The sequence below is a fragment of the Lycium barbarum genome, chromosome 6, assembly GCF_019175385.1.
Source record: "Lycium barbarum isolate Lr01 chromosome 6, ASM1917538v2, whole genome shotgun sequence".
NCBI classification, from domain to species: domain Eukaryota; kingdom Viridiplantae; phylum Streptophyta; class Magnoliopsida; order Solanales; family Solanaceae; genus Lycium; species Lycium barbarum.
The window spans coordinates 106,288,685-106,313,729 of NC_083342.1; the positions used below are offsets into that span (position 1 = coordinate 106,288,685).

A 25,045-nucleotide genomic window follows, 5' to 3' on the forward strand; every position below is an offset into this window, starting at 1 on the left:
CAACTAAAACTAGAGTTTAAAGCAAATACTACTTCTAATTTTCGATTTCAAATCAAATTAGTTAAAGAGTTGCTATCACATTTAAATTAGGAAGTATCAAGCGGCCTATCACATTTAAATTAGGAAGTATCAAGCAGATGTCCTTATTTTCCTTGGATTAAGTGTGTGATTGAAAGTTATTTGTGGAGGTTAGAATTTGAAGTCTAACAAATAAAATGATTAGGTAATTATTAGACCATAATTTGATAGGGTTAGGTATTTTTAGATTACTTTATATGTGTGGTCTTAAAAGATAGAATAAGAGTCGTTAAACTAAAGTAACGTATTAATTTCAAGACAATGAGTATGTAAACGTTGAATAAAATTATAATCTTAAATATTTTATCCAATATTTGGGACTTTGAATTCAATTAATAATAAAATATCATTAAATTAATTACTCCTTTTGGAGAAATTGAGGTACGTTTAAGGAACTAATTATTTAAGTTTCTATTTTTAATAGGTTAAAAGAGACGGAAGGGAGTTCTTAAATATTTGGAAATCAACGAGAAGAAAAATTGCAGTTGAAGGTTTATATTTTAGGTACGCAATTCGTAAAACATATATAGAGACTACTAGCAGATCAATTTTTTGTGGTTTATTAATTATGTTAACTTATTTTTCATGAGGTGCTAATTCTTGAATTGATATTTATATTTATTTATGGATTGGTTGGATGTATTTTTTTTTTATGTATTACTTGAGTTCTTAATAGAAAGTATTATTATACCTTATTTTAGTGATCACTTTATTTTTAAGTTATTAACTAAATATTTTTAAAATTGATTGATATTCTTGTAATGTAATTTTGTTTATTAATGATTTTCAACACCTTTGTATTTGTAAATGACAATAAACAAATATATGATCACTTATTCTATAATATTGTATTATCTTAGTCGTGACAGGTTTTCTATACGGGGAAAAAGAAGAAAAAAATAAATACTGAGAACATCAATTTCAACGAAGTATAACATAGGTACAATCCTAAATCATATACTATAGTAACATTTTTGTAACTCACAAAATAAATTTATATAATTACAAATAATGTTCTCTAACAATTTTTTAGTATGATTGAAATTGACTACGAATAACGCGCTACTGCACGTTTGAGAAATATTAAGTGACTACAACCAAATAATATTTTTGTACCTCATGAAATAAATAGTACGTATGTAATTTCAAACAATAATACTTAACATCTGTTATGATTGACATGGATTAGCACGTTCATTGAGACTAGCATTGGAAAAAATGTGGATTGAACCCTTTATGTTATGGAAAATATATTTACTGGATATCATATGTGCTTACTGAACTTATTTTAATTTATTGAAATACTATGTGTTTTTGGCATATGAAACGGTGAAATTTTACATGAAATAGTGGCAGTGACGAGGGAAGTGCATTTTATATTTAATTAACCAACCTTATCTTTGTAACCAACCGGTGCCAAACTAATGGTCGGCTTTCAGTTTTAAACTGAGACATCTTAAAATGGAGTAACTAGTAGTGTTTAAACGCACTAAATATATCATTTAGTAAGTGGTGGTGGCGGCAACACACCACCATTTGCCTTCTCTCTTTAGTCTCATCCAATAACCAACCTCACATCACTACAAAACAAACCCAATTTTCATTCGGCACCTAATTATAGCACCAATTAGCCTCTATAACCTGCCAAATTTCCCTTTTATAGCATCTCCTAATCTTTAGATACCATTTTTCTTCTTGTTTTGTCTTTCTTTCTATCCTTCACTTCATGCTTTCGTGTGTAACCCCATTTCTTCCATTTTCTTGATATTTAACAACAAAAAGATTTCATTTTTTCCCTACCCAAATAAGTTTACTGTGTTTTTTCTTGGGTAAAGCTCAATTCCATGGCTACTTCTTCAGCTTATTTTTGTTGTCCTGCAACTTCTACTACTGGAAAGAAACATGTTTTCCCAAATGGGTCAGCTGGATTCTTGGTTTTTGGTGGTCCTCGATTGTCAAACCGGTTAGTGACTCGAAAATCAGTTATTCGTGCTGATTTGGATTCCATGGTCTCTGATATGGGTACTAATGGTAAAGTTTGTTCACTGCACTATTTGATTTTTCATTCTGTGTTTAGCTTTTGTCCCTGCTTGTGTGTTGTATGGATTCTTGGAGTTTAGTTTGAGATATTGAAGTGAATTGTGAAAGGGTGTTAAGCAATTGTGTTTTTCTATGTGCGTATCTTTGAGTTTTGTTTTCTAATTTTGGTGGAAGATAAGATTTTAAAGGGTGCTAAGCCACAAACCTTGAGGTTAGTATTTATTTGTATTTAATGAATGTTTTGGATGTCAGCCATTTGTTTCTTTTTGAAATTTGGTCTTTTTGTGTATGTCTTGATTGCGCGTTTGCGTTTTTTCTTTGAGTCTTGCTGTTAAACTTGGATCGTTTGACTTAAAGTGGTGGTATTTAATCTGTGTTGTAAAATTCAGAAGTTTTAGTGGAAGATAGGATGTTTAAGGATGTCCGCAGACTTCTAGGTTGATGTTTCTTTGTACTTTCCTGTATTCTTTTGTATCATAGATTTCTTCATCTAAAAGGAATAATGACTAGCAAACTGGGGCTGCTTGCATTTCATGTCAAGTTTTGCTTTGCAAAGAATACTGCCAATGCATCACATCCAAACCATTAATCCAATAAAAGAGTGAGCAGCCATAGGTCAGACGAATGGGTTCTTAATAATCTTCTTGCTCCAAATAGTTTCGGATTGGATTAAGTTGTGAAGACCGTGTGTGTTTGCGGTTGGGGAAGGGGGAGAGGATGGAACTGGAATGATTGAATATGAAAGGATGCGAAAACAAGTACACCAAAGTGAGCGAATTTACTCTGAAACAAAACTGTTCACCAAAGCAGGATGTTGGAGAATATCCTGATATTTTAAAGAAAACTATTCTAGACATCACCAAAAGAAAAACTGGATATGTCTAGAATATCAGGATGTTTTTCTTTTTGGTTCTTTTAGCTATTATTGGAACAAAAGCAAAGGCAATGTTGGAGAATGAAAGAACTTCAAAATCACTTCAATCTTCTCTCTCTTTTTTTTTTTGTTTGGTAAATCAATCTTCTCTCTTTAGACACCTGAAGTATATACTTCTTGCGTAACTTAAACAAGACGTTGTACCAAAAAATTGAAAAAGGAATATCTAAATAAGGTACAATAAGTTCTGGTATAGTGTCTTGCAATAAGGAAGGATAATTACTCTGCTGAAATAAAAATTTTCAACTTGCAGCTCCAAAAGGGCTATTTCCACCTGAACCTGAACATTATCGAGGCCCAAAGCTGAAAGTAGCTATTATTGGAGCTGGGCTTGCAGGCATGTCGACTGCTGTGGAGCTCTTGGATCAAGGACATGAGGTTCAGAAGCCTAACACACCCTTTCACTCTGAAACAAAACTGTTAACCAAAAAGCAAAAAGAAAAAAATTGTCTTTATCTTTGTGTTTTTCCCTGTGACCTGGAATACAACATTTCTTCTACTCTTGTTTTTTCAGGTGGATATATATGAATCGAGGACCTTTATTGGTGGGAAAGTGGGTTCTTTTGTTGATAGACGTGGGAACCACATTGAAATGGGACTGCACGTGTTCTTTGGTTGCTATAATAATCTGTTCCGTCTGTTGAAAAAGGTTATCAGAGCTCACCATTCATAGTTCTATTGTATTTCTACTTAGTGGTTGAGCATGCAATAGAACTGCGTTACTGCTCACTCATATTTAAGGAGCATTTCCAAAATTTAGAGTAAGGTTTGTACTGAGTACTTATGCCAGTACTAATGCCTAAGATTAAACTTCATTTGCTAGTTGGACATGGATATTGAAGTGCCAAGGAGTCTTGATAGTTTTTCCTTTCTGTTCATGTTTATCAATTAAGTAATTCTATTTCTTTTTTCCTGGTTGATGTAGGTGGGTGCTGAAAAAAACCTGCTAGTGAAGGACCACACTCACACATTTGTAAATAAAGGGGGTGAAATAGGGGGTATGAATACAAAATCTTTGATTTTATATATGCGATAATAAATCTTTCACCTAGGGATACTTTAAAATGCTTTCACAAATGACTCCTCGAGGAACGTGTCTTCCAATATATTAAAGTTAACATGGTCTGTTACTATTTATAATTTGCGGTCTATACCTCAATGCAGAGCTTGATTTCCGCTTTCCAGTTGGAGCACCCTTACATGGAATTAATGCTTTTTTGACTACTAATCAGCTAAAGGTAAGATGCTAATGCCCCCTTCGTAATTGATTTTTCAATTCGTGCTATCTCTTATACCAAGGATCATGCCTTTGGCATTTGACTCTTGTATGCTGCTCATACTTATGTGTGGAATCTATTAGTATATTGTATCTTGCTTAGGAAGTTTAGCATACATCTAGTAATGCTCTTCTTCTTCCTCTAACTTAAGAAGAGGTTAGTGAATTTCCCTTCAGAAATATTTAAGTTATCTTTTAACTCTATAGTGGGAGGTGAAAATAAATAATTGTGCGGCAGCTTCATATGGTATGCGATGATAGTTACTTGCGAAAAAGTATTCTTTTTCCCCCTTTGTTCTAAAGTGCTTGCAAGTATTGTTACTTTATATATGTACTTTGAGCATGTAAAACTTTAAAGACACAGTGGCCTAATCCAATCACGGAAGAGAATAATTGTTAGTGGGGAAGGGTATAAGACAGGGACAGAATGCTTTGAGGGCACAATTGATAGGCAAAACTAAAGGCAAACCTGAGAGGAACAACTTTTTTTCTCTGTACAAACAACAACAACAACAACAACCCAGTGAAATCCCACCACGTGGGGTCTGGGGAGGGTAGAGTGTATGCAGACCTTACTCCTACCAAGGTAGGATGGCTGTTTCCGAAAGACCCTCGGCTCAATAAAAAAACATAAAAAGAGGTCAGATAAGGCCAAGAGATTCAAAGCGATATGGAAATGAAGTAACGCAAGCGACACAGATAACATAGAATAATCAAAGCACAGGAAATAACAGATAATAGCATAAATCAGAGCACAAGAAATTATACTACGATAATGCGACTACTAATAAGACAGGATAATGAGACTATCTACTAGCCTTCTACCCTAATGTGGGTCCTTCAAACCCTCCTATCTAAGGTCATGTCCTCGGTAAGCTGTAACTGCGCCATGTCGTGTCTAATTACCTCTCCCCAATACTTCTTTGGCCTACCCCTACCTCGTCTGAAACCATCTATGGCCAACCTCTCACACTTCCGCACTGGGGCATCCGTGTCTCTCTTCACATGCCCAAACCATCTCAATCTCGCTTCTCGCATCTTGTCTTCCACCGAGGCCACTCCCACCTTGTCCCGAATATCCTCATTCCTAATCCTGTCACTCTTGGTGTGGCCACACATCCATCTCAACATTCTCATCTCAGCAACTTTCATCTTTTGAACGTGAGAAATCTTAACTGGCCAACACTCCGCCCCATACAACATAGTCGGTCTAACCACCACTTTGTAGAACTTGCCCTTAAGTTGTGGTGGCACCTTCTTGTCACATAGCACTCCGGAAGCAAGCCTCCATTTCATCCACCCTGCCCCAATACGATGTGTGACATCATCGTCAATCTCTCCGCTGCCTTGCATAATAGACCCAAGATACTTGAAACTACTTTTCTTCTGGATGGCTTGGGTACTAAGCCTCACTTCCAAGCCAGCCTCCTGAGGTGCTTCACTAAACTTACACTCTAAATACTCTGTCTTGGTCCTACTTAGCTTAAACCCTTTAGACTCCAGAGTTTGTCTCCAATCCTCCAGCTTAGCGTTAACTCCGCTATGAGTCTCGTCGATCAGGACTATGTCATCCGCGAAAAGCATACACCATGGCACCTCACCTTGAATTTGCCGCGTCAATCCATCCATCACCAAGGCAAATAAAAACGGACTAAGAGCTGATCCTTGATGCAACCCCATCACAACTGAAAAGTGCTTTGAGTCTCCTCCTACTGTCCTTACCCTGGTTTTGGCTCCCTCATACATGTCCTTGATCACCCTAATGTACGCCACAGGTACACCTTTAGCCTCCAAGCATCTCCATAGGATCTCTCTTGGAACTTTGTCGTAAGCCTTTTCTAGGTCGATGAATACCATGTGTAAGTCCCTCTTCCTCTCCCTATACTGCTCCACCAGTCTCCTCACAAGATGGATGGCTTCTGTAGTTGAGCGTCCCGGCATGAATCCGAACTGATTCTCTGAAATAGACACGCCTTTCCTCACCCTCATCTCCACCACCCTTTCCCACACTTCCATAGTATGGCTTAGCAGCTTGATACCTCTATAGTTGTTGCAACTCTGGATATCTCCCTTGTTCTTGTATAGAGGGACCATTACACTCGACCTCCATTCTTCAGGCATCATTGCCGTCTTAAAGATGACATTAAACAACCTAGTCAGCCACTCCAAACCTGCCGGGCCCGCACTCTTCCAAAATTCCCCAGGAATCTCGTCAGGTCCGGTCGCTCTTCCCCTACACATCCTACGAACAGCACCCTTAACCTCCTCAACCTTAATACTCCTGCAATACCCAAAATCGTGACGCCTTCTTGTATGTTCTAAATCTCCCAACACAATGTCTCTGTCTCCTTTTTCATTTAAGAGTTTGGAGAAGTATGACTGCCATCTCCGTCTAATGAGAGTCTCCTCTACCAATACTTTGCCATGCTCGTCCTTGATGCACTTCACTTGAACCACATCACGTGCCTTTCTCTCCCTCGCCTTGGCTAGCTTGAACAATTTTTGATCCCCTCCTTTCTCTTCTAGTTCAGCATAAAGGCGTTCAAAAGCTACCGTTTTTGCCGTCGAAACCGCCAACTTCGCCTCCTTCCTCGCCATCTTATAAAGTTCCCTATTCATCCATTGCTCCACCTCATCCTTGCTTTCTATCAACTTCGCATATGCCACCTTCTTTGCTTCCACCTTCCCTTGAACTTCTCTATTCCACCACCAGTCCCCTCGATGCTGGCCACGACTACCTGTCGAGACCCCCAACACTTCCCTTGCTACCGCCCTAATGCAACTAGCCGTCCTATCCCACATACTTGTTGCATCCCCACCACTATCCCAGGCCCCCATAACCTTCAATTTCTCTCCCATCTCCACTGCACTAGTCGTGGTCAAACTCCCCCATCTGATCCTAGGTCGGTTATCCACGACCCTCTTCTTCCTCGTCATCTTGATCCCTAAATCCATCACCCAGAGCTTATGTCTGGTTGTAAGATAGTCGCTCGGAATGACCTTACAGTCTTTGCACAGACCTTTATCGTCCTTCCTAAGGAGTAAAAAGTCTATTTGGGTCTTAGCCACTGAACTACGGAAGGTTACCAAGTGCTCCTCCTTCTTTGGGAAACTCGAATTGGCTATCACCAACCCGAAAGCTCTTGCAAAATCCAAAGTGAGACTCCTCCTCCATTTCTGTCCCCGAAGCCAAAGCCTCCATGCACATCATCATAACCTCCCGAAATAGGCCCGATGTGCCCATTGAAATCACCTCCCACGAATAACTTCTCAGTAGGCGGTATGCCTCCCACTAATTCGTCCAAATCCTCCCAAAAGCGCCTCTTCTCCTCCTCGCCTAAGCCCGCTTGCGGCGCATATGCACTAATAATGTTCAAAGTGAGCCGTTCAACGACCACTTTAATCGACTTCATCCTATCAGTGGCTCTCCTAACCTCTACCACCTGGTCCCTTAAATCACTATCTACTAAAATGCCCACCCCATTTTTATACTTCGACCTACCAGAGAACCATAGCTTATACCCGTCTACCTCTTTAGCTTTAGGTCCTACCCATTTAGTCTCTTGGACACAAGCTATATTAATCTTCCTCTTCTTAAGAATCTTAACTAGCTCTATGAACTTCCCCGTTAACGTCCCAATGTTCCAAGACCCTACTCTCAACCTAGAGGCTCCTTTAACCCACTTACCCCTCCTAACCCTCGCCCCCGTCCCCGAACGAGAACATGACCCTAGTCTACCATCACTAACCAGAGCCACGAAAATAAGTATGAACTAATAACTTATTCAAAGGTCTAAAGTCAGCAAAATATAACTGCAAGTGTATGGACAAATAATGAATATGGCAACCGGAGGTACCAACTCCAGTTGAACTGAACCTGGTTGTCGCCGGAAAACACAGTTCACGGTCAAGTTACTGTTCACTGCCGGAAAAATGTTCACAAATACCTGAAAGGGAGAAGAGAATAGGGGGGGGGGGGGGGGGGGGAGAAGAAAAGAAAAAGGGAAAAAGGAGAGAGAAAGAGAGGGCTGGCCGGAAAAAGTCACCGGAAAATTCGCCGGCGATGGCGCAGCGGCGTACTGGCAGCGCCAGAAGCAGATTAAAAAAGGGAAAAAAAGGAGAAGAGAAGAAGAAAAGGAAAGAGAGAAGAAAAGTAAATCTAGCCGGAAAAGTGGCCGGCGTCACCTGAACAGTGGTGACGTATGGTCGCCGGACGGAGTGGCGGGTGGGCAGATCTGGGAGAGAGCAGAGGAGAGAGAAAGAGCTTAATTAAATAGAGATATCACATACACGGGCTTTAATAATTACTGCACCTTGCGATTCATCAGCTCCTTGTTACACAGTTAACATACGTAGAGTGTATGGAATAATAGTGATCTTCGGACTGGTTGTCTGCCATTATTAATTAGTGGTTTGCTTTGAAAAGAGAAGAGAGAAGAGAATCGCTTTGTTATTTCTGTGTGGCTGTTGTTGGAAACCCTGATTAATGTTCATATTCTATGTGATCGTCGGTAACGTGTTCCTCCCTTTAAATGCAGACTTATGATAAAGCTAGAAATGCTGTAGCTCTTGCCCTTAGTCCAGTGGTGCGGGCTTTAGTTGATCCAGATGGCGCGTTGCAGCAGATACGTGATCTAGATAGTGTAAGGGTTATTTCCTTTTTTCCTCCTTGTTAATTAGTCAGATAGTCTGTTCCTCTGCAAGGAAGTGTCCTCTCCCAGCTACTTGTTTCTTATATTATGTAATATCTGTTTCAGGTAAGCTTTTCTGAGTGGTTTATGTCTAAAGGTGGGACGCGTGCTAGCATCCAGAGGATGTGGGACCCTGTTGCATATGCTCTTGGATTCATTGACTGTGACAATATCAGTGCTCGGTGTATGCTCACTATATTTGCATTATTTGCAACTAAAACGGAGGCTTCCCTATTACGCATGCTAAAAGGTTCTCCTGATGTTTATTTGAGTGGTCCAATTAAGAAGTACATCATAGACAAGGGGGGCAGGTAAGACCAAATATGGAAACAGCTGCTCACTGCGAATTAGCAGTTTCAGACCTTGAATTGTCTCTTTTTATGAGCCAGCAGATTTAGGCTTAAATTTTCTCTTGAATGAATGAACTAGCTATGCTCAACTTGTTTTGAATCTATTCTCTGTTCACAGATTCCATCTGAGGTGGGGTTGCAGAGAGGTACTTTATGAGACATCCTCTGATGGAAGTATGTATGTTAGCGGGCTTGCCATGTCAAAGGTAAGATCTTTCTTTCATCGATTTTATCGCTTTTGAAAAGAATATCTTTCAATAGGTTCAACTGTTAGGCTCTTTTATGCACATAAAAGTACTTCGTGCTGCTTTACAACTGTTGGTGTGTTAATCAACTGCTATGGTGTCTATGTACAGGCCACTCAGAAGAAAACTATAAAAGCTGATGCCTATGTCGCTGGTTGGTAATCAACTATATGATTGGACGTGTATTTTCCTTCATTTCCCTCATTTTCAACTGCTTGTAACTGAAAGTGTTTTGGCTGATATCTAATTGCAGCATGTGATGTCCCTGGAATTAAAAGATTAGTACCTCAGAAGTGGAGGGAATTGGAATTCTTTGACAATATTTACAAATTGGTCGGAGTGCCTGTTGTTACAGTACAACTACGATACAATGGCTGGGTTACAGAGTTGCAGGACTTGGAGCGTTCGAGGTGATACATTTGTGGCTCAGAATCAACTATTTCACATTATGAAAATTCTTTATGATGAAAGAACTACTAAATCTGTGTGTTAGTTAACAATTCTCTCTATAATTCAGGCAATTGAAGCGCGCTACAGGTTTGGACAATCTCCTGTATACACCGGATGCAGATTTCTCTTGCTTTGCAGACCTTGCATTAGCATCTCCGGAAGATTATTATATTGAGGGACAAGGCTCATTGCTTCAGTAAGGAATCACATTTTTATCTTTAATTAAATATCAGATAACTGCTCAGCAACTCATTAGATATCCTGATCAGATAAAGATCTTATGGTTATCTTGTTCTTCTCTGATCTATTCTCCTCTGTTTTGGTGCCTTCAGATGTGTCCTTACGCCTGGTGACCCTTACATGCCTCTACCAAATGATGAAATTATAAAAAGAGTGTCAAAGCAGGTAATTTGGCTTCTTATACGTGCCAATTTTCTTTTTCTGGAAAACCTTGGTAACCACATTTTCTTGTGTGTGTTAGTGGATGATACAAGGTAACAAATTATGCCAGGAAAAACTATTTTATGTAGATGGACAAATCAAACTAGAACATATATATTTTTTAAATAACTGAGAAATCTGCAAGGGCCAGTGGCCCACAATTTGAAACTTGGTGGATGATGGAATAACCCCTCTATCCTTTCCACTTAAATACCAGGCTTTGATCTGCTGCGGGGTTTGAACCCGTGACGTCCGCTATTCCACACATCACAAGTTGCGCCTTTACCACTAGACTAAAGCCCTAGGCGAGATGGATTTAATTGACTTAATATCATTTCATCTTAGAATTTCTCCGAAAAAAGAAAAGAAAATAAAATGTGACCTCGCTGTATGGAAATCCAGGTAAATGCAACTTAGAAACACATGTTACTGAGTCTTAATAGTTCTTCGTTGACATAATTGGTTCGGATGAACTAATCAACAACAGACGCGGTCACAAATCAAAACTAGAAATGGAAGCAGTCAGAGGATCTGAGTTGAGCTTGTGTTGCCAACATCTTGATGATGTAGTATGTGCTATTGCAGAGGCATATTCATCCTGGGCCTCTTGAACTTCAAAACAAAGTTTACTAAACAATGAATAGCAAATCTCATACACTTTTAAGTACTATTGCTGGTGCTCATTTTGGGACAAAAAGTTCTTGATTATGGGTTTTAAAATCTGTGGCACTTATGTGCTCGATGGATTCCAAAATCCATGACACTGCCAATAAGTTGTAGGTTGATGCCACCTATGAGAGTCTACTACAAAATGCGCGAACTCGACTTCCAGTACCCCTCTCCACCTGCCACTCCCCCACAAAAATTCCATGACACTTGTGTCTTCAAGGAATTTCAACAATGTAAGAACACGGCGATGAGTTAGTTTATCAAAATTGGTTCTTTTGATATCATGCATGTGCAGTATGTTTTGTGAGGAGAAGCATCGGGGAATAGAATTCCACATCCCCCAAAGTAAGAATTATATCTCGTAGAAAGTAGAAACATTGCTAAAAGCTTCAGAACTTATGGGTGGTCGGCTGCCTAAACTTCCTCCTTTGCTCTCCTAATTAGGTAGAGGGACGGGCTAATTATCCACCAAGTTTCGAACTGTGTGCCACTTTCCCTTGCGGATTAGTATGAACAATTGATTTTTTTTTTTTTAATTTCATTTTTTTTGGATTCCACAAGAATTTGTCTATATTTCCGATTAAATCGTTTTGTTACTAGATTTTCTATGGTTATCAGAAAAAGTGTAGCATTTGATTGATTGCATAGGAAAAAATAATTTTCACATAACTAATGTAGCATTTGGTTAGCGATCTCAAACAATATTTGTGTTAAGTTATATGAGAATTTATGTGTAATTTTATGTCGAATAGAACATTTAGTGAGAATGAGCGCGTTAGCAGTATGTGGATAAAGCTATTTGACGATAAAAGTGATCTCAAAGTAATTGTTCTGCATCATAATACTTGCGTAACTACTATGTGAATCAAATGGCTCCTTAACGTATAAGATATTTTGGTATCAGGTTTTGTCTCTATTTCCTTCTTCCCAAGGTCTTGAGGTTACCTGGTCATCAGTAGTGAAAATTGGGCAATCCTTGTATCGTGAAGGACCTGGTAAAGACCCATTCAGACCTGATCAGAAGACGCCAGTGGAAAATTTCTTTCTTGCTGGCTCATATACAAAACAGGTATCTGCTATTATCCAGTACTCTTAATACTTTGATCCATGTATTAAACATGTGATGCTGCTACTAGAGGAAAAGGGATATTACTGTGTTCATGTAAAGTGAATGAACCTCAAAAACTTGATTGGTCAAGTTGAATCTCTGTTTGGCCAACATTTACCAGAAAAAAGAAGTTGTATGGCTGAAAATTGAATTATGTTTATAGATGTGCATATTCTTTACGAGTTATGCATTGATAGTATCCGAATCTGATTGAAATGGTCTCTGAGAAGTATCACAAGAAACTTCTTGGTCTTGATTGTTGTAAAAAAAGAGATCATATGTAACTAATACAGTTTAGAGGCTTTGAAACTTTAAACTATCGGATCAGCAATTGCAACGAATAGTGCAAATGTCATGTGAAATTTAACAATGAGCTGCAGCCAACTATGCAATAAAACCTGTGATAGTTCGTTGCACGGAGGATACAACATATTGATATTTTCGAGTAGGCCGGTTATCTTGTGGTTGTTTAACTTTCATATGATGTGAAAATGCTTGTTTTCTTCAGGACTACATCGATAGCATGGAAGGGGCAACTCTTTCAGGTAGGCAAGCTTCTGCATACATATGTAATGCCGGAGAGCAGCTGGTGGCGTTGCGGAAAAATATTGCATCAGCCGAATCAAATGAGATCTCTAAAGGTGTGTCGCTATCTGATGAGTTGAGTCTTGTCTAATGACTGCAAATCATCCAATGAGCACCGAAGAACTACCCCCACTTTGTTAATCCAAGATGCAGATACAAATATAACTCAGGCATTGCACAAGGAAGAGGTCTTGTAGTTTTTGAGTCCACAAGATGGAAATAAAAAAGGTCTAAATATGTTGTATCTAATATTAGTAAATCCTCATAGTGATGTATCTATTCTGCCACCTTTCAGGTTAGTGAAATGGATCCTATTGCTTCATCAATCAATGAGAAGAACTTTGTTACACCTGAAACTATGAGCTTTCTACTTTGTGAAAATTTTATTGTACTGATCGTCTCTATTCAAGACCTTTTAAATAATGACAATTGACAACAAAGAAATACGTTCAACTATGTCTCAAACTTAAGCTAGATCAAGATCAACTGTCTCAATCTCGAGCAATAGTGGAGTTTGATTTCAATGAGTCTGTTTGTGTAAGCATCCTCTCTATTTGGATAATTGCGTTTTAAGACAAATCAACTATTCACTAGAACTTGCAAGCACATGCGGTCGCTCACCACTCAACGCTGGCAAGTGATCAACTAATGCGTATGTCTTTTACTTTTTCATTCTTCTTTTATTGAGCTATACTTTTTATGTCAATTTAAGAAAATCTGCTATAAAGTTTAGTTAGCTCACATCTCAAGGGGCCAAAATTACATTTGTAAGATAACCTTTTCAGAAAATCTACCTGCAACTGACATTGTAGTAATGCAATCAGCAAGGAACAAGATAATTATATGAAATGCTAAGATGACACGAACTAGAAGACCTAAAACAAGAGGTTATGAAACTCAGAAGCATAATTTATACATAAGCAGTGGTCTCCCACTACCACAGACATGTTCAATTAAAGATCACATAGCAACAGCAAAGGATACAAATAAACATAAACTGTCAAAAACCACAACTAGCTTTGTTTTAACCAAGGAAATCAACCCAAGTACATAGTAAAACATAGCAACAAAGGCCTCACTTGGATCAATCAATTCTCCATTTCCTTATCAATTGCAGCATTGGCAGCAGCATGATCTTCATCCAGTAACAAATCCCACTGCCCCTCCCACTTGATAAAAAACTCAGTATCCTCAAAATACTTCACCCTATGCACATCCCCAGCTGGAGTAAACAAATAATCCCCAACTCCCAAATCATATTTCTCCCCTTTACTCAAATTCCACACCCTCTTACTCCCTTTCAACACCACAAGATCATGCCCAAATGTATGATGATGCGCCGGTTCAACACTCCCTGCGGTAAACCTCACAAACGCTGCAGTAGGACTCTCCCTCACTATACTAATCGAACCACCAGGCATTATATCCACATCCTTAAACTCTCTCCCCTTAACCAATGAACAAAGATTACAACCCCCAGATTCCCCTTTCTCCCCATTTTCCAAAGCACCAATCTTTTTCATTTCAAGAACCGAATTATCCAAAAACTGATCAATCTCATCAGGCCATGGGTTTGAACCCGAAGCAGGACAAGGAGACTTAAAGGGTGTCTCTAAAAACGCCTTAAGAACATCAGAAGCCACCTCCGGCGTCGTATTCATCCCCGATACAGCAAGAACATTGCAGTTATTAATCGAACGAGCATTCCGAGCTTCATCAGGGTTGACACACGTCGCAGCGTATACACCAGGGAACTTGTTAGCGAAGATGGCAACTCCGACACCTGTACCACAAGCCACCAGTCCTCGGGTTTCGACAGCGGGGTTGGGGTTGTTGTTAGCGGCTTGGCTGACGTGGCGACCGATTTGTTCGCCGATGGAATAGTATTTGTCGGTGCCGAGGTCGACGACTTCGATGTTGAGAGAACGGAGTTGGGAGACTAAGCTGTCTTTGAGGTTGCAGCCGTAAGAATCGGCACCGGCGATGATTTTTATGGGGAGTTTGGTGGGTTGTTGAGCCATGATGATTTTTGGGAGGAAGATGATGATTGACTCACTATGTACTTGCTAATGAGGCACCACGTTAACTATATATACACACACTGAGAGTGGCTTATTTGGCATGTGAAGATCACATGATGGAAAATTTGATCTATTTCTTTTTTTTTTTGGGTCGTGAAATTTTACTCGTTCTGTTACTTCAAAACAAACAGTGTCTTACTTCAAGTCATCTTCCAGTACTAAACACATGTTATCTTATAGTATTAGCAACAAATTACTACTCTAGTCAGGGACGGAGCTAGCCCTTCGAACGTGGGTTCGGCCGAACCCAGTAGCTTTTGTCCGAACCATATATTTGTATTAAATTTTTTGTCAAATATGTACAAATTATTAATTTATAACCCAGTAACTTTAAAATATTATAATCCCGAACCCACAAACTTCAAATCCTGGCTCCACCTTTGACTCTAGTATGATTTCTTGTGGATTAAGTACACCAATTACACTAACGATCAGAGAATACAGCCTTTTGTGGCAACAACTGTTTTTCAATCCATATGAGAGTTATAGAAGATTCAACAGTTTTTGTCAAATCAAGGTATCATTTTGAAATAAATCCAATGTAAAGTATTTTGCTTCTGAGTTGCACTGAAATTACTTTTGTATTTTGGTCTCCCATCCCAGACGTCACACACAACTGGAACTTAGTGCACTTTTAGTTCAGTTGCCCTTTACACAGCAATATGAAAGACCTGGTACGAATGAAGTTTAGATTATTGTCTATATATTACATGATAAAGAAATATTATGAGTTCTAGATGAGTGAATATAAACTTGAAATCTTCAAAATCCACAGCTCCATCACCATCCAAATCCATGGCTGCAATAATATTCTGGCACTCATCCAGAGACAAATCAATTCCCATATGTAAAAGAGCCCCATAAAGTCCTTCAGCAGTCACAAACTTCTCCTCCCCTTGATATTCTAGTGATTCAAAAGCTCCTTTAATGGAACATGCAAGATCCTCCAGTTACAAACCCTTTGTGTTCAAGTTCAAGAACCCCACAATGCTAAGCATCCCATCTTTGTTACTATCACCAGTTACAAACTAGATTTTATCAGAATAATTGGTAGGAAAATAATTATACTCTCATTAATACAGAAAATGAAAGAAAGCACAATGTGTTTTGTATGATCAAAGGCATCTCATATTTTTCAGTGAGAAGATCATTTTGTTGTGATGGGTTGCCAGATGTTTTTTCAAAGAACACATTTTTCATAATAGGGAGAAATTGACTTCTTTCCTTACAACTATCTTAATTTTTAGTTTCATATAACTTGCTTCAACTAATAGTTAGACATTGTTATCAATCTTTAATACTAAACAAGATTTGTTTTAAGACCTTCCATGTATAAAAGTTAAAACTCTTTATGAAATGGACATATTTCAGGCAGAGTAACATCCTATCAGAGCACATATAGATGTTGGTGCACACTTGAACTCTAAAAATCCCTAGATTTCCTCTTCAATTTGAAGATTCCACACGTGTATGATGTTCTTAGCTCTAAAACAAAATCACTTGAAATACAAAAGATGGAACTTACTTCACAATATAGCTATTTAACCAAAATCTGAATAATACTATACTATAATGGAAAACCAACATCACCTTTGTTGCATCATGGAATTCACATCGTGTTGATTGGGATTGTACCCGAGCGACCCTATTATCCATCGAGATCTGCAGCTGTGATTAAGCCATTGCTGTCTGAGTTGAAAGCTCGGAATGCTTCCATTAGCCTAAGAACATGGTTTAGTGTCTCCATTTCTGCAGATAGACACCTTAACAGTGCCATTTTTCTAAAAATTTCAAGCGATGTTGTTTTCTTCCCTTTTAAGGTTATTCTGAAATTCTGGTCAGATTCTTGTTAAATAAACAGGGAAAGATATAATGAGTATTTCGAGAAATGCGGACTTTATTTGATTCTTTTTTGGAGATTTTTATTAGTTATCTCAATGTGGTTCTTCGTAGTTTATCTTATTAGTGCATTATGGTACATTTGGATTATCTGTCTTACTTAGCTTTCAGAAAATCCTATCCAGCTAAGATTCTTCTCCAAAAAAAAGGCTATCTTTAGGAACTATCTCATTTCATGCTTTACAAAATGTAAAAGTTCCAATTTTGTACCACTTTTATGTGTTTCAAAGGTTTATGTTAGATATTTGCTGGGGTAAAATTTAATCCCGAAATTATTTCCCAAATCAATCTAGCTTCCCTTAAGCTTTATGAAGAGTAATAGCCAAGATGTAGAAGTCTGCACTGACGAGTTGATAGTCAGAGCTCAGAATACATCAAGCCTCAATTCCCTCTTTCTGATCTGTTAACGTCCTTGAGAATGAGGGTATTCTTTCAAATCTTTATCTTCTATTGCTTCATTAACACTGCTGGTACTAACAGAGGTTATCACATCATTTGAGAACTTTCAACATTTCCATTACAATCTTGAAGTGTTTGACCATTCTTAGCAATTCTATTATAATCTTCAACTGTTTTACTAACATGTCTGATCATTTCATGGCTCTGCCATGCAATATACAAATTGCCTCATGAATAACACTCCACACTGAGAATTTCTGGATCCCTCACCGAAAGTAACAGGTCAAAACAAATTCATGATTAAGGGGAGATTAAAATAGTAGAAGAATGATTCTCAGTTTATATGTGTGACTTGAGAAGGAAAGGGTAATACTAATTATAACTAGCTAGCTTGACAAACTAATTAGAAACCAAATATTAGATAAAAGTAAGAAAATAAAAAAATACATTCACATGGAACAGAGCTGAAAAGATCATCTCCAAACAAGAAAACTCATTCTTACGGTAATCACGTGAAAATTAAGTCAATAGTTGTGGTTATCGCAGTTTAGCTATTACTCACTGCAGTCAGCTTCAAGTGATTGATTTTCAGCAGAGAAACATATCGACCCTGACAAAATGATGATTTGTCACAAGTTCTTTTTGATCTTACTGGTTTTCCGTCCCTCAAGTAGATCAGAAGTTGTTGTTATTGAGAGGGTAAGAAGGAATGCAGCAGGTAAGAAGTTTAAACACAGCTAAGCAACATCAGATATTTTCATCATACTACCATCGCAAAATAGATGAAACATAAAACAGGAAAATACATATATATGTCCATTTGTGTGACTGCTCAACTTAGCATTTCCCTATGTAGAAAACTAAAGTAGAGAAGCAGGTAGAAGAAAAACATACCTGCACAAGCATTCTTCAGGCTAAACAGTATGCTACAAGATTAATAATTAATCAGAGAAAGAAGTGAGCAGGTTTGCTCACATGAGAAAGGTTCTCCAGGACGGGAATATGCAATGAGAGAGGGAGAGAGAGTCTTCCTTTCACTATTAACTTACAGGTTTTGTATGGTTCATATCTATGAAGGAACTGACTTCTAAAAGAACAATAAGCCTCCTCCTTTATCCGGGCTTGGGACCGGCTGTGTTACAGTAGAAATAAAACACAGGAGTTAAAAACTTTCTTTTCGTTATTGAGGTATGGATGAGCATGACCTGTCATCACTTCGCAATATAGACAAGTCACTTTAGCATAGTCATGTCACCTTGAAGAGTTGAATCAATGATGGAAGAACATGTAACAAGCCTTCATATAATTGTATTTGCAAAGACGAATAAAATCAGTGATAGCTCCTTGAAATTTTTTCAGAATCTCAGATTTTCCATAGAAAGGCATTGGATCAAGCTAGATCAATTGAAATGTAGCCAACTCTGCTCGAGTATAGTACCCGACACAAATTAGGCATCACCTGCCACAGCTATGAGTGAAGAATGGGTATTTTGAAAAAGTCGTCCAAAGACCCCAGTCGTCGACCTTCAGTTAAGCAACCAAGTTCGTGGTTTAACGGTAGAAATATAGTCCTCAATTAATTGGAGGAACTAGTGAGAATCCGAGAGGCTCACTCACTATGACCTGGGGATACGCAACCTGAGACAAGATGGCCAATGGGTGCAGAAGGCCTAGCATTCACAATCAGCATTTAAGTTCATACGTATTTAGTATTTAAGTTCATACGCTCTAATGTGATGGACTTAGCAATCAATCAGATAAGATTTAGCATTTAAGTTAATATAGCATCCCATTGTCCCAGATAATATACATTGTGCGTTCACGGCTCTTTGGACTGTCTTTTCTATTGCTTTCTCTGTCCCTCACCAATTTATTGATCTATATTATCAACTCTATATCCAATCACAAGGCACCAACAACTTCGAATCTAAAACCAAAGCCTTCTTTAGACTGTAGCGGATAATAAAAGTAGGGCAGATTCTACCTCACCCATGACAGTATCATGTAGACTTGGGGTTCAGAAGGTGCAAAGTGTGTGTGATAACCAACAGATCGTCAACATACACAAAAAATGGAGTTCTAAATCCACTACACAAGTACAGAATCAGCTGAGATTAAAAAATTAAAATGTATTTATATATTGAATTGTGTGACTGAGACCTCATATCTAATGGATAAATTTAGCGTGCAGTTTTAAAAAGGGTGGAGGATTGGGTGTACGGAACCTAAATTTGCTCAATAAAAGGTTACTGATTAAATGGCTATGGAGATTTAATGAGAGCGGAAATAAGCTTTGGAAAAATATCACTGCTGTTAGATATGGGAGGATTGGATATTGGAGCCCCTGCACAGTTACCATGCCCGCTAAAATGGTTTATGAAAACATATGTGCAAATTATGGCCAGAATATCAACATGTAAAACTGGTGATTGGGAATGGGAGAAAAATTACGTTTTGGACTAGTATATGGCTGGAGGATGGTAAATTGATGGAGAAATTTCCCATTTTGTACAGTCTATCAATGACCAAACAATACACTGTAGCTGAATAATATACTGGACATGGCTGTCAGTTTAATTTCAGGTGGAATTTTAATGATTTGTGGGATAGCTGAATCTTGAAATCCTAAATTCTAAACACCCTCAGATCACAACTCAATATGCATCAAAGCTTAGAATATCAAGAGGTTTTAATCTAAACCCTTAAAAGCATCCTCAAAACACGATTCAACTGGTAGGTCCAGGACAGTCCAATTTGACATTAATCAATACGAAATACTCCCATATAACTTCTCTTTCCAGCCTAATAATCTTCGGTCTAAACTGATCATCTTAATTACATCCCAAACAACCCAAATCCTTTTGTGACCTTAACTATATAGTCCCAAAAGCACAATCAAACATGGGTTCATGACATCTAAAAAGCCTAAAACATCAAAAGTTGTTTAAATCCTAAATGTTAAACACCCTCATGTCACAGCTTAATATACATCAAACCTAGGAAATCGAGATGATTAAATCCTTCTAAGCCCTTAAGGGTAATTTGCACGATTGACCTTCGTTGGGGTGGTCTTTAGTTTTTGGCCCTCAAATTGATGGTCTTTAATTTTTATTCTTCGCCTAAAATACCCGAGGTTCTGAGTTCGAACTTCGCCTTAGTCATAAAAATAACAAAAAATCGCAAGGCAAGACATTGCAAAAAGTTCTGTCTTATGCGGTAGATTTTGTCTTAAAGTATAACTAAAAATGTGCCGAAGAGGGCAGAACTTTGCCTTATAAGACAAATTTTTAATTATCGCCCATTACACTTCTTGTTGCCACCCCATAGGACTCCTCCCAACCCCTTGCCATTATAGTAATGTTTTCCAAACTGAGTAAGTGCATTGAAAGAATAAGTATTCTATGCTTTCATTTTCCACATCACACAGAACACACTTCTAATTTTGAATCTTTCCCCAAGACGTCACATTCGTGTAGATTTTGCCCTGTAGCACTAGCTGTAGAATGAATAAACATTTTGGTCACCCACCATTATAGCTAATTAGTTTCCTCCTGCCCACTATTGGGAAGTCTTCTTGTTGTAAAGCTGCTTGATGGAAAATTGATCCTATCTAAGAAGACCAAATGGCTATCCTGCCTTCTCAAAAGTAGCTTTAACCGTCATGATCTTCCTCACTACCCATGACGCTTGCTTTGGATAGACATCCCAAACACACTGTCCCTTTATGTAGTAATTATGGATCCATTGATTCATAGTCGATCCTTCTTTTGGAATATTTTTTAATAGTGTTTACATATGGCAGCTTGGTTTCAAATTTCTAGTTACATAACATTAAATACTCCAATTTTGACGCTACCAGAGGGAACCGAAGGGTTCGTAGTATATTGTGATGCTTCAGGAGTTGGTCTCAGTTGTGTTTTAATGCAGCATGGTAAGGTTGTAGCTTATGCATCTAGACAGCTTAAAGTTCATAAAAAGAATTATCCGACTCATGATTTAAAATTGGCAGCAGTATTCTTTGCACTGAAGATATGGCGTCACTATTTGTATGGAGTGCATGTTGATATCTTCACTGATCATAAAAGTCTATAGTATATCTTCTGGCAAAGAGAGTTGAATCTTAAACAGCGAAGATGACTCGAATTGCTTAAGGACTATGATGTGGATATTCTCTATCATCCAGGGAAAGCGAATGTTGTAGCAGATGCTCTCAGTCGACGTTCTATGGAAAGTTTAGCTCTTATTGATGTAGATAAGAGAATTATGACCAAGGAAGTTCACCGTTTGGCCAGTCTTGGGGTTCGACTTTTGGATTTTGAGGATGGTGTTGTTGTTGTTCAAGATAGATCTCAATCCTCCCTAGTCGTTAAAGTGAAGAAGAAGAAGCAGTTTCGTGATCCCTACCTGTTGTAGCTGAAGGAGGGGATTAACAAGCATAAGACGACGACTTTCGAACAAGAGGGAGATGATGGTACCTTGAGGTACCGAGGCAGATTATGTGTTCCAAATGTTAATGAGCTCAGAGAGCGAATTATGTCAGAAGCTCACAACTCCAGGTATTTATTCACTCAGGTTCCACTAAGATGTATCATGATCTTAAAGAAATTTATTGGTGGAACGACGTGAAAAAGAATGTAGCAGATTTTATGGCTAAGTGTCCGAACTGTCAGCAAGTGAAAACCGAACACCAGAGGCCTGGTGGCTTGGCTTAGACTATTGATATTTGTTGACACCCAATTTTGTCCCGCCTCTCCTCCGAAATACCTATTTACGCTTCTAATATTTTTAGAAAATTAAAAATATATTTATATTTTACTATAATTATTAGCCTCTTATCAATACCGGCGTTTCATTATTCTATTATAGTTACTAGCCATTATTATTATTATTATTATTATTATTATTATTATTATTATTATTATCATTATTATTATTATTATTATTATGATTCACAATTTTTATCATTTCGGCATTTTACCAGCTTATGCACACGCATCGCATTTATCTTCGCGTAATTTAATAATAGCATTTACTTACTGTTGAATCTCAAATATATTATCGCCCGGCTATTACGACGTCATTTTATTTTCATCTAAATATTAATAAATACATACTTTTATATCAGGTGATATTTTAGCACACTCAGTACATGATTAATTTAAAATGGGCTTCTTATGTAAATTTAGAAGCCAAACTATTTCTTCCACCCAGCCCACATTTTCAATCAATTCAGCCCAAATAATTACCCAAACGGACCAACCCATGCCCGTTTAATTTTGACCCGGACCCGACCCATCCATTTCAAATTCCCTTTCATTTTCGTCTCCTCCATCATCTCTTCATTATCCCCACCATCCGCCGCCTCACTCCATTTCTCTCCCTTCTCTCTCTCTCTCTCTCTCTACCCCACTCTCCCCGTTTCCTTCTCTTCTTCATCATCATCTCTCTCGTCCCCACCACGCTTTTCCCCATCCGCTCCTCTCCTTCATCATCTCTCGTCCCCACCACCGCCGCCTGCACCCCGCTCCCACTTCCCTCTGTTCCCCACTTCGTCTTGTTCCCCCCACGCTCTTCTCTCTCTTCTTCACAAAAAAAAAAAAACCCATAGATTTCGCCTTATAAATAATGGTTTCCAAATCAGTTTAAAGGGAGGATTTTTTCGATTCAAGAAATTCCCCAAGAACAGGTCGTTTTAGCCGAGAGATCCCCTAGAAATTAAAGTGGGAAAACCCCCCTAAAAATATATCAATTTGTAGTAGTCATATATTTTGGTGATTGATAAGAAACATACCAAATCATTTCTGTCCGTTTTTCGCTCTGGTTTCTGTTTCGGATTTATACAAATTCAGAGTGTGGTGTTCGAGTGTAGATCGAAGATTCGCACCCACTTCGCTGCACCCGAAGAAGGTAATCTCTTTCCCTTTTAATTTCTGTAGCCTTTGCATTGTTTAAGTGTTAATTATATATTCAGTTTGAGTAATCAACATGTTTTAAATTTCAGCTAAATATGTGGTTCAGTCGTATACTAGGTTGGCATTATGTGTTATAATTAGGATATTAGTCTCAAATTCTTGCTGTATGACCTGAGCATGATTAATGTATTGTCCATGGAAATATGTATGATTTATGGTCTATTCTACTTAAATTTCCTGAGTTAGTCGTATGTTTGATTGATGCAGCCATATTCAGCGTGTAAATGTTAGATGTGTAACCCTGTTTGGATCTTTACGTTATGAGTTTGGGAATGCATAAAAAATATGTTTATCTCTACTTCTTTATGTGGTACTGTCAATCTAAGATTTTGTTTAGTGATCTTGCTTAAATTACAGAGTCTAGGTAGTCGAGTTTGTCGTTAAATGGGTGTTGTGGATCTCAGAGGTCTGTTATTTGAATCTATTACTGTTTGCAAAGTGCATGGATTGACTCTAGGATAGATACTTTATGCTTGCTAAATTGAAAGTTGCATTTTTTGAGGCTGAAAATGTTATGCAACTTGAGTAATTAAAGTAACCAAGGTCTTTGTATGCTCCTTTAAATGATCTTATTTAAACCATGTGGTCTGCGTTATCAATTTGTCGTCTGCTTTAGTATCTGTAATCTCAGAGCATCTTCTCTATTTGGGTCATAAACCTTTGAGTTCAACCCTTGGCTATTTGAAATTTGTGTTGGCATTCTGCTGAAGCTTGTGATCAATAGTTGAAACTCTTTGTCGAGATCAGTTAGTGAATGTTTGAAGTTCTGTTATATGATTGTAATCCTCCATTTCCCCTTTTTCATTCTTTGCATTCTTTAGTTACCCTATGTTATTTTAGTTTGTTATCTTTCGATTAAAGTATGTTAGTTTAGTTAAGTTAATTTGGTTTGGATAGATGAGTCCTGTTTCTGTGTTAGACTGTTTTGTGTGGTTGAGTATGTTCATGTATGATAATTTAGTTTAATTTGTTTAAATATGTGTGTTGTGACCCTGCCTTGTTGATAATCCAGCTTAAGTCTATGTTGAACGATTGCTGGTCCCTTATGTTACCATGACTATAGTGTAGAGTGAGTTACAAGTGTGAGTTTGCAGTTGATGGGAGTCCCAAATGCTGTTAGATGTGTCCAAAATGTATGTCCTTGAATCATGACAGTCCTTTTGCTAGTTCTGTAATTTCAATTACATGTGACTTGTTTCCTATATGTTAGAATGGGTCTGGAAACATCTCTAAATGCTCTCTAAATCTTGCTTGATTTCTACTCCTTGTTGACAATGGTCTGATCCTGAATATGCATATAGTTGTGTCCTTCCATGTATGATCCTGTCTCCTTGTTTTTTTAGCTTGCCTGCTCATGCTTATTTGCCTATTTATACAATACTTTATCTGAAATAATTCTTCACATGCATTCAGTCATTACATAGTACTTTACCAAGACCTTTGTGCGACTCTGTTTTGGGCTGTGCAGTATGTGCTATAAATCTTGCTAATTGGTCCAGAATTCTGGGTCTTAGAATGTAGATGGAGATTTTTTAGAGTTTGTTTTCTTCCGATTGCAAAACATGGTATCTGTGAACTTCATTGGATAATCTGAGGAACTTGTACATGTTAGGGGTCTTATTTTGGTTGAAATATGATCGAACTATACCATGCAACACTTATGGAAATCTGTCTGTCCTTTTATTGGAAAGTACCTTAAATCAATTGTGTGTAATGCATGTCTGTATCATTTGTTCAAAAGGGGATTTCAAGGTCTGCTAATCTGCTAATTTGTATTCTGCCTATGTACTGCTTTCTAATTTTTAGTGGTCATGTACTGCTTTCTGC

At 38.0% G+C, this 25,045-nt stretch overlaps 2 protein-coding genes and 1 pseudogene across 2 annotated transcripts; 1 reads left to right on the top strand and 2 right to left on the bottom strand.

Annotated features, from left to right (window-relative positions):
• Positions 1-1,634: 1,634 nt before the first annotated feature.
• Positions 1,635-13,223, top strand: LOC132645253 (zeta-carotene desaturase, chloroplastic/chromoplastic). Its single transcript, XM_060362137.1, has 14 exons — positions 1,635-2,109; positions 3,306-3,430; positions 3,567-3,701; positions 3,978-4,050; positions 4,217-4,290; positions 8,867-8,971; positions 9,086-9,330; positions 9,488-9,575; positions 9,726-9,768; positions 9,868-10,024; positions 10,132-10,260; positions 10,397-10,469; positions 12,079-12,243; positions 12,791-13,223. The coding sequence occupies exons 1-14, from the start codon at positions 1,923-1,925 to the stop codon at positions 12,956-12,958; spliced, it is 1,767 nt and encodes a 588-aa protein (XP_060218120.1). The 5' UTR covers positions 1,635-1,922; the 3' UTR covers positions 12,959-13,223.
• A 504-nt stretch (positions 13,224-13,727) lies between these two features.
• Positions 13,728-14,944, bottom strand: LOC132645254 (DNA damage-repair/toleration protein DRT102). The gene has a single exon (XM_060362138.1). It carries the CDS (start codon positions 14,886-14,888, stop codon positions 13,956-13,958), a length of 933 nt encoding a protein of 310 aa, XP_060218121.1. The 5' UTR covers positions 14,889-14,944; the 3' UTR covers positions 13,728-13,955.
• A 464-nt stretch (positions 14,945-15,408) lies between these two features.
• Positions 15,409-22,787, bottom strand: LOC132645255 (probable calcium-binding protein CML29; annotated as a pseudogene).
• Between the last annotated feature and the right edge of the window lie 2,258 nt (positions 22,788-25,045).